General features: G+C 53.0%; 1 protein-coding gene across 1 annotated transcript; it reads right to left on the reverse strand.

The window, feature by feature from the left end:
* Positions 1-329: 329 nt before the first annotated feature.
* Positions 330-2,007, reverse strand: Osr1 (odd-skipped related transcription factor 1). Its single transcript, XM_070025044.1, has 2 exons — positions 1,312-2,007; positions 330-599 (listed from the first exon to the last, which is right to left on the reverse strand). The coding sequence occupies exons 1-2, from the start codon at positions 1,974-1,976 to the stop codon at positions 464-466; spliced, it is 801 nt and encodes a 266-aa protein (XP_069881145.1). The 5' UTR covers positions 1,977-2,007; the 3' UTR covers positions 330-463.
* Between the last annotated feature and the right edge of the window lie 8,376 nt (positions 2,008-10,383).

A 10,383-nucleotide genomic window follows, 5' to 3' on the forward strand; every position in this document is an offset into this window, starting at 1 on the left:
CCGCACCCACCCCACTGCAGTCACAGTTTTACAAGCTTATATGGTCAAAGGGAGGGAGGGGGGAAATAATGAAATGTATAAAATAACAATAGAAAAAGTAATACTTCTGGGAGAGGCGCCGCGGCGGCTCCGTGGAGCTTTCATTCTTTTCCTTTTTTTTTTTTTCTTTTCTGTTTTGAATACAGTCTCTCTTCTGCCACGAGAGTACCGCCTTTTGGCCAAGAGTTTAGCCTGGTCCTGGGGGAGCCGCCCCCCCTCCCCCGCGGCGGTCGGGGTCAAGGCCCCGGGCGGGATCTGGAGTGCCGCGTGTGCTGGAGACCCGGGGGACATGGTTGGGGTGAGGGGAAGATCGCGAGCGCCCCTCCTGCTGCCGGCCGAGCCCGAGTGGTCTGCAGCTTTGGGTCCCTCTGGAGGAGGGGGTGGCGATGTCCCAGGGTCCTGGGGGTGTCCCCGGAGGCTCTGTTTAGCATTTGATCTTGGAGCTTTTGAGCTCCTTCACCTGTGAGTGTAGCGTCTTGTGGACAGCTAGAGTCCTGGACTGGCAGAATCCTTTCCCACACTCTTGACACTTAAAAGGCTTCTCTTTGGAGTGAATATATCTAAAGACAGAAACAGTTAGTTAATCCTTGCAAAGCGATGTGACGCTGTTTATTTACCCCAGGCTGACCCGAGATCCCTCCCCTGCTACAAAGGTGCTTGTCAGCAAAGGAAAAGGGGTTGTACACAATGTGCGCCAGGCAAAATACAGTTTGTACCGACCTAGATGAAGGAGATGATCGCTGAGCCTTTGATCCCTAGACAGGGGAAGGGAAGAGACCACCTGCTCTTTTGCCTGCTCTCCTGTGGGTCCACCTCTGTCTCCTTATAAGGCCTGAGTCAATACAGAGACCCGAAGACCAACAATTCCTAACATTGATGTCCGGGATTGGAAACACTAGCACATATGGTTGTTAAAATTAAGATTTCACAAAAATAAAACTAAAAAGAAAGTAACACTCTCTGACAAGCTGAAAACCCATTTGGAGGATTCAAATGGCACATTTTCCATGATCCAATCAATTCCTATTGATGGCTCTGAGAATGAAGGAAGGGAATTTAGGAGACCTGCTCTAGTCATAAGTCCTATCCCCAGGTTTCTTTTGCCCACATTGCAAACCCTATGGTTTCTCCTATGGTTTCCTTAGTGATTTTAAGGAAATGTCAATCTGGGGAAGCTTAGAGTCAGTAGGGAGAATCTCACAAACCTTACTGGAAGGAGGATGGTGAGGTCAGGGGCCCCAGAGTCCTCCAGGGCCACATGCAATGCCTCACCTGTGGTCCCGTAGGTGGTCTTGCCTCCGGAAGGCTTTGTGACAGATGTCACAGGTATAGGGCCTCTCATCGGTGTGTGTCCGCTCATGGATAAGTAGGTTATAAGATTTGGTGAAATGGCGGCCACAGAACTTGCACACGAACTCCTTCTTGGTTTTGGAAGGGAGGCGTCCCCTGGTGGGCTTCTTCTCTGGAGACAGCTTGGTCACATCCAGGAGGGCACCCAGCCCACCAGCAGGAGAGCCAGGACCTTCTCCTCGGCCCAATTTGGAAGGATCTTCTTGTGTGGCAGCCAGGGCCAGGTTGGCAAAATCAAAGCGTGGCTTGGTCTTGAGCACTGGACCACTCCCTCCAGTGGTGATCTCTGGCTTGGGCTGGATGACATGAGGGAACCAGGGAAAGGCCGGCAACTGGAAGCGAGCATCCACCAGGCTGGACACTGCTCCAGGCACTTTAGAGAAAGAAGAACGGGGCAAATGCATGGCCGGGTAACCCAGCGTCCACTGGTGCAGGTGCACAGCATGCAGGGCACTGAAACCATACAGGTTGGGCAGGTGGTCCGAGGGCACTGTGGGCAGGCCATTCACTGCCTGGAGGAAGGAGTAGTTAGTGAGCTGCAGGGACGGGTGGATAGGCACAGGCGCTGGCAATGTTTTGCTGCCCATTGTGACAGCTGCACTGGTTGTCAGTCTTGATCTGCAGAGAAAGGAAGGGAGGGGAGAGAGGAAAAGTTCAGGGCTGATTGCCTTCCACCAGAATTTGAACCCTCTCATACCCTCTCCTTTCCCCACGTCTCTCACACAGAGGATGGAAACCCCTAATGCAGAAGACCCTCTCCTCACGACCCTCACCTCAGGGTCATTCTGCAAATAATCTCTGGACAAGAGGAGAAACATCCCTGTGGAAAAAGCCGGAGTCTAAACCCTAAGCAATACAGCTAACTTAAAATGTGAGTCTACTGTGTTGCAGGACACAGAAAAGGGCAAAAGAACAGAGTAATTGACATTGGACATGCAGACAAGCCTGGGACCTCACAAAATCACACTCTACTGTGAAGATCACAGAATCTGGAATCTCTTTCACATTAGTGTTCAGATAAACACAGAAATAAATACACCAATAAACACAGATTTTCATTTTCTGAAGCAAAACTGACTAGGTGCAGAGATACACGGGGATAGCTAGTGTTTTATAAGACAAGACTGTACAGAAATGCAGGGATCAGTGAGCCGGTGAGCATGTGTGTGTGTGTGTGTGTGTGTGTGTGTGTGTGTGTGTGTGTGTGTGTGTACGCACACGTGCACGTGTGCATGCACACACGCGCACACACACACACACACACACACGCGCGCGCGCACACACACACACACACACACACACACACACACACACACACACACTCCCTTGAAAAGCCTCCACAGTCAGGCACAAATACATACAACTCCTAGTTCCTAAGTATTAGGTTTTCTGGCTGACTTTGGAATTGGATTCTAAGAAACCAAAGAAACCATTGTCTTCCTTAAAACTCTCAACTTGGACCTCAGATTTGCTATCTTGTCTAACTGTTAGGTCATGCTGTTGGCTTTCCTCTCTGAAGCTGCTTACACGCTGACTCCTCTCCCCTTGGGGATCAGAATCAGATCCCTTAGGGATCCCCTTTCCAAGGAGGGGTACTTACTCACTGACCTCCATACTCATAAAATCTGTCAAACATTTGCAATGTCAAATGCCCTCCTTCTTCTTCCACAGGAAAGGGGCAGGGGGGTGGGGGGGAGAGGTGGATTTGGGAAGCTCAATGGTTTTTAGGTAGAGAACCCTGTGCAGGCAGGTCCTCATAGTTAAGGACAATTGAATGGATACCAGGCTTCTGCAGCCCAGGTGGTTCATGAGTGAGCAAGACCCAAGAGAACCCACACTGAAGTGAGTAGAGTCTGAGGTCTCCTGCCCACTTTTGTAAAGGTTTCCAGCCTGCATGGGAAGGTCTAGGTTATAACTCTCCAGACATAACTAACTCAAATCTATCACTATAGGGAAAAAGAAATTTAATTTTTAAAAAATTGGGAAAAGAAACAAACAAAACAACAACAGCAAAAATCCAATGAGCAATATAAAGCGAATGTGCTTAACTCTAACTCTGGGCTTGGAGTTACTCAAGAAACAATTGTTAGAACAAAGTCCTTGCAACTCTCTTTCTCATTTGCTCACTCTCTGGGTCCCTGCTTCTGACTTTTCCTCCGGCGCCCTCTCTCCTTCCTTTCTCTTTCTCAGAGAGGAGACAACCAGTCATTGCTGATGCCCGGGATGTGCAGGGCATTGCTCTGCTCTCTTCTCTGCAGACTCACCTCTATAAGCCTAGCCTACCTGAAGGCTTGAGATCAAGGCCTAGGCATGGACTCATCTGCCTTCCCCTGCCTTTAAATGTTTGCTGTTTGCAGGGATGTGCAGTGCTTGGAGGAGTGGGACCTTTCTGGCTAGAAGCTGGGAGGAGGGTGTTTGGTGCTGTGGCAGCCTCTGCAGAAAGAAGTATAGCTGGGGGGAGGGATCCTTTTGAACCACCAACTGGCAGAAATTTGCATGCAATTAATTCAACCTTGGGGCACAGGGTGGGGGTGGGGTGGCACATAGTTGTGGATATCTAGCCTTAGAGCAATGGCCACTGCAGAGTCTAGGTACAGGCTTCTCCACAGCTCTTTAGTGCAAAGCGCTGTCCTGGACAAACGTAAGATGACCCCAGAGCTAGGAGACAAGGATGAAGCCCAATGCAATTGGGCCAGAGAGGAAGCTGGGACCACTTTAAGTTGGAGAGGAGGCAGAGGAGAAAGCTACCAACTTCAAAGATCTCCCCAGACTTAGGTGGCAGGAGCCCTCTTTGATTTGCTGTCACCTTTTCTTTCCTTCCAGTAACTGGAAATTAGATCCTGGGCTCCTGGAGGCTAGAGGCTCCTTGAGAAGACAGAGGGCAGGGACTTGCTACTGCTGGTGCAAGGCCTATGCAAGGCCCAGCTAGCTGGGTGGCAGAGGGACCCAAGCCAACTCTGTGTCTGGGTCGAAGAGCTCAACAACCTTTCCCCTCTGCAAAATTAGAAAAGACCCCAGAAGCCTTGAGTTTCATAGGGGTCTACGAGGGGGATGTTTGCAGCCATCTGGACTCTGGAGAGCCAACCTCTCCAGGCTATCTGCCCGATCTTATTTTCCCCAACACTCCATTTATTTTCTTCCTACATCGAGGCTAGTGTGATTTCCTACAGCAGGCTGAGGTTAGGGCTTCCGTGGTTTTCACCAAGGATTTTCCCCGTGAACAAAATTCGTTCGAAACGTGGCTCTTGACTCTAGTAACCAGAATGGGCCGCATGCACCATCCTGAGATACAGTTTCAGGCGGTCAGTTGAGAGAAGAAATCAAGTTTCTTACTTGCCTCTAGAGCCTGAGAGGATGCATTGGACCCCTCTGTCTCTGCTGCTTTCGATCACACCAATGCCAAGACCCTATAGTGAAGTCTTTCGATCTTTTAAGAGCCAAAGGAATCGGTTACCTCTTCCCGGGCCAGGAATAAGCGCCGCAGGGACCTTAGGGTTTAGGACTTGGGAAGTGCTACTTAGAGCCAGGCAGAGAGCCGCAAATTCAGTTTGCGCCTCAGAGCCTCCGTCCCTGCTCAGTGGCGGAGTCTCTCCTTGTGTCTTGTGTGGTGAAGCGCCAAACCCAGGTCTGCCTCCAGCCCCATGCAGGACATTAATGAAGTGTGCAGAGTCTATTAAAGTGGTTTATTCGTGGCTAATTGAGCGTGCGCGAGTTAACTGCTTGCATTAATGAGGAAGGAGAGAATTATAGGAGCCTGCACCTGGAGAAAACCTGCAGTGGCAAGATAATCATCCTTGACATCGAATCCTCAACAAGGGTGGTCACAGAGAGTCCAGACCCTTCGTGAGCAGGACTGACCAGCGTGGGGTCCTTGGAACCGGCATTGTCCCAACGAATGAGATCGAAATAAGCCACGGTGGAGACGGCCAGCAGTCCTGCTGTATCGAAAACCCGCCGCTTCCTCTCTGATCTGCTCCTCCATCTTAATGAAATCGCAATTTCTTCCAGGAACCTGGGCTAGACAATTTTCCCCACCATCACTCTCCATCCCTGGCCAGCCCTTCTCTTCCTAGGAAGCTGTGAACTCCTGGGGAAACTAGCTTTGCACGTGATTCTCTGTTTCCAAAAACAAAAACAAAAATCGCCAACGGCGCCTGTTCCAAACCCGGATGAAATGGATCGAATTCTTGCAACAAGGAAACCTTCGCCGCGACCTTACAACCCCTTGGGCCCATCCCGTGCCTACCTGGGCGCCCGGGGAAAAGCACGGGTGCGGGGTTTCATTGTTAGCAGAGATATTTGGCAGGAGGGTGCGTGGGAGAAATTGGTTCAGCCCCATATCCCTCAACTTCCATCTGGTCTCAGATTCCCATTTTCTTCCATGGAGGCTGAGTTAGGGGACAGTCAGGAGAGCAAAAGAACCCTTTTCTTCCAGTTCGCAGCCCACACACGGGGGTTCGCGGCCCCGAAATGGTTCTGCTTTCTGGGGCATGAGAGTCTCCATAGAAAAGCGATGCTCCCCCCTTTGAATGACCAAGGGTGAAGTTGCCGGCCTCTACGATCCAGAGCACACAGCCTAGAGGGAATATGTCCCAGAGGCTGAGCCCGATCGCCAAGCCCGCGGCAGACGAACGCCCGCTGGAGCCCGCGTCTAGCCGGCCTCCTACCTGAGCTAAAACTCTGCCGAGGACAAACTCGCCTTCAAGAGCCAGCGGCTGGGCGGTGCACCTGTCCCTGGCGCGGGCGGCGGCGGCGGTGGCCGGCACCCGTCCGCTTACTTTCCCTTCCCCAGAGCTCGGCTGAGGCCGGCCGGCTTGAGCTAGAAGCGCGCGCGTCTGCACAAAGTTGGTGCTCGCTGAAGTTGCTTCGGTTTCTTTAAAAATGGGGGCGAGGGGTGGTGGTGCAAAGATCGACTTCCCAAACCCGTGAGCACCTTACCCTGGGATGCCCCAGGGACCAAGGCCCTGCCTGCTTCCCCCAGAGGTCAGAAGCTGGGGACCCCAATAGGAGATCCAGGATCCAGCAGCATCGCCCCCGTCCCCAATTCCCCAAAGCTGCGGCTCTGGCTTCCACAAAAGTCCTGCAACCTTCGCTGGGCAAGAAGAGCTTTGGGGGGGGGGGGGTAAAGGGAGGGGAAGGGGAGAATACTTGGAGAGAGAAGAGACACCCACGGCTCTGGGACAGGGAACCCTCGGAGCCTGGTCCCCCTGCCTTCGTCCTCGCTAAGTCCCCGTGCCCCGGGTTGCAGTTACCTCGTTCCGCGGTGTAGGGCTGACTGCGCGGGGGCGGCCACGCCAGAGGCCCTCGGACCCCACGGGCACCCCTGGCGGTCGGTAGCCCCGGCTTCCCTCTCGTGGCTGGGACTCCGGTCGCCCGGCACGCGGGAGCAGCGTTCGGCAGCCGCGGAGTCTGGCCCGGCCCGGGATGGCGAGCTCCGCTCCCGGCTCCTTCTCTGGGTCTGAACCCAAGCGGGTGAGAACGCGCCGAGGAGAGCCCGAGCGCCGTCTCACACATCTCTCTGCACCGAGCCGCCTACTTATTTTAATCCACCACCCACCCTCCTCGCCCCCCCTCTCCCCGCCTAGCCTTAGGATTCTTCCCCTCCCTCCCCTGCCCCCCAACCTTGCTCCGCGCCTGCGCACTAAGAAACAAAGTTTTGCTGACCCGGGCAGCCAACTTTGGCAGCTGTGCTGGCTTGGCCCGGGCTTCTCCCGACTTGTGTCCCCTCCTCTCCGGTTCCGCGCGACCCTTTCGGCGTGTGTAAGCCCACAGGGCACTCCTGGCGCACCCCTAGAAACAGCTCCTAGCAGGCGAGGGCCGACTAGAGCAGTGAGATTCGGGGTTCCCTGATCGCGCTTTAGGACGCTGTCTGTGCCTATGTAAAGTGGCGGATGGGATCCGCAGGGAGGACTCTCTATACTGGGGGTCATCAGCACAGTAGCTTGGGCACCAATGGCCTTTTTGTAGCCTGGCACCGACGGCTCTGTTCCCAGATCTCCCCCCCCCCAGAAGCGGCAGAGCCATTGTATAGACATACACGCATTCACGTGTGCTGGGAACCAGGGAAGTAATGCAGGCAGCTCTGGCTAGTTCCTGCTGAGGAAAGGCCATGTCGCTGGCTCCATCCAGCCAAGACATCTGGGTGCCCACCCCAGCTCCTGGACTGCGGTGCTCTAGTGAACGATTAAAGATTGAGTGGGGCACAGAAATAAGGAATGATTTTCTTGGGACTCTAACTCTCTGGGATTCCATTCCAAAGTACAGGCGAACACTATAATCACTTACTAGCTTTAGGGTGGACACTCAAGAATCAGGGCCTTGGGATCCAGGAGTTGTTTTGGAAATGTAAAGGGATCCAGGGCTTGGCCCAGAAGATTCTGTCTCCACTACGTTCAGGCTTTGTGGAGGGTACCACTGCTCTCTTTGACTGCTCATCTGGGAAGCTGACCTCCAGCTGACCCCAGCCCCATCTCTGCCAGCTTTAGGTGCCAGTTTCTGATTTGATTCTCTGCCTTACCCCTCTGTGTCCACCTCGGGGTCTGTATGTATGGGAGACCTATGGGTCTCTAAGGTATGGCATAATATCTCTGCAGAGCAGTCTCTCTTGAGCTCTGGTATTATAAATGTGCAAGACTGATCTTATTTTCTTTTTTGGGGGTGGGGGGGGCTGAACTCTGGGCCTGGGCGCTGTCCCTCAGCTCTTCAGCTTAGGGCTGGCGCTCTACCACTTGAGCCACAGTGCCACTTCCGGCTTTTTTCTTTTTGCTTATGTGATGCTGAGGAATCGAACCCAGGGCCTCATGCATGCAAGGCAAGCGCTCTACCACTGAGCCACCTTCCCAGCCCATGATCCTATTTTCTTGATGTGGATAGCACATTGATTCCAGATCTAGGAAGATGGTCATGGCCATTCCCCAAGGATATAGTTGAAAGAGATGCTCCGTATACTGCCAGCTATGAGAACAGAACCTGGCCTCCAGCTCCTGGATCACTTTGGCTGTGGGGAAAAAAAGAAAGAAAGGCTTTCTATATTTGCCCAAAAGGCTTCACTCATCCCAACCCACAGGTTTGTACAGGAGTAAGGAATCCATGTGTAAGTTTGCCTGTGTTCCTGTAAACTTGGCAACAGTCAATCCAAGGAGTGATCTGACCACAGTGGGGCCACAGAAAGGAGCTGAGATTACTCCCTACCAAAAGATTCCAGGGCAACAGGTTTCAAAGGCAGGGGAAATCCCTGATTTCCACTGTGTGTGTACCAACCTCTGGCTCCTCAAGTTGGCAATGCTAGAGAAACCCACATACCAGCAGTTAAATTCTCCAAAGCAGATACCCTGGGCCTGGTGAGTCATGCTTGCCTGTAAATCCTAGCTACTCAGGAGGCTAAGATCTAAGGATGATGGGTTGAGGCCAGCCTGGGTAGGAAAGTCTATGAGACTCTTATCTCCAATTAATCATCCAAAGGCCAGAAGTAAAACTGTGGCTCAAGCACCCGTGATAGAACCCAGGCCCTGAGTCCAAATCCCAATACCAGCACAAAAACAAACAACAGATAGACAAAATTGGACCACAGGTCAGATACTCTTAGGAAGAATGACTGGATACGTTGGTAGGATGAAGGCTCCTGGGGGTGCCTACATCTCATCTTCCACTCAAAATTTTCTCCACTATGTTCCTTCTCTCCTTTGGCCTATCTCTTTCTCTCACAAAGCACCAATCCCTGGCTAATATGCCACCGGATTTCCAGAAAGCTCCAAACAGTAGGATCCCTGAAGAACTCTAAGCTCCCCAGATTAGCAGTCAAGAGGGTAGCACTACCTTGTTCCTGAGCCTATGGAAAACAACTTGCAGCCCAGCTATTTAAGGCTGTGTTTGCCAAATTATCTGGAAAATTGATCTGGACCTCTGCCAAACCTTAGAATTTAGAAGAAACTGGGTTGGGTAAGAAATGGAGCTTGGGATAAGTCCCTAGGGGCCAGGACCCCAGGCTTTGCCTCCCAGCTGACCATGCTGCCTGAGTTGGACAGCAAAGCAGGAGAGAACTCGGGGTGGACATGTCCCTGGGGGCAGGCACCACTGAGCCTCTGCAAGGGCACATCTGCTTCATTCCCCTGGCTTCCAAGAGGCGACACCCTACCTCACCCACAATATACAGCTTCAGAATGTCGGCAAAACGAAATTCAGGATCTTCTAGGAGTCGCAAAGTCCTCCACTCCCCTTTGAGTTCCTAAGTGAATGACCTCCAAGTCTTGGCCTCTGTCTCCACTGGAGGCCAACCACAGTCCTGTTTCCCTGTGGGTTGCGGTCAGGAAGAAAGCCCCGTGCAAGGGGAAGCCACTGGTGGGATGACCCCACTCCTCTCCAGCTCAGTGAAGAGAACCTGTTCCAATGAAGAAGGCCTGTATCTCAGCGCTCCACCATGACTGCATCTTGCAGAGACCTCGAAGGACAGGGCCCACACCTAAGGATGCTTTTTGGCAAAGCCAGATTCGTTTAAGAAGCTAGAGTGTATCACATTTCCAATTCGGTAACTGCCCTGCATAGTCTGAACGCAGCGTTCCAGCCCGCTCCAAAGCCCAGCGATGGTGGCACAGAACTCCGGTCTGGACCCTGAGATCTTGATCTCATGGCTGGGATTCCGCGATGATCTCTGCCACCAGAGTCTCTCAGCCGCCCGCGCGCCCTGTGGCACCTCTGCTCGCGTCCCGCCTGCGGGCTCCAGCCCCACACAAGACGCTAGCGCAAACGGACGCGGCGGATCCTCCAGCCTCTGCCTCCACCGAGGCATCCAGGGCGTCGAGGTGGGGGGGAGGGGTCGTCCCAGAACTTACTGGAACCTGGAACCTTTTGTAAAGGTCTCCACGGATTAGAAAGCAGGCTCTCCACACGTAAGAAACCAGAGCTCCAGGGCCGGATGGCGCGCTAAACACCACATCCTACCAGTTCGCGGGGGTCGGGCTGGAGAGAAACGTCAGCCGAAGAAGCCTCCTACCACTA

Source organism: Dipodomys merriami, unplaced genomic scaffold (assembly GCF_024711535.1).
Source record: "Dipodomys merriami isolate MVZ:Mamm:240054 unplaced genomic scaffold, mDipMer1.0.p SCAF_17, whole genome shotgun sequence".
NCBI lineage: Eukaryota > Metazoa > Chordata > Mammalia > Rodentia > Heteromyidae > Dipodomys > Dipodomys merriami.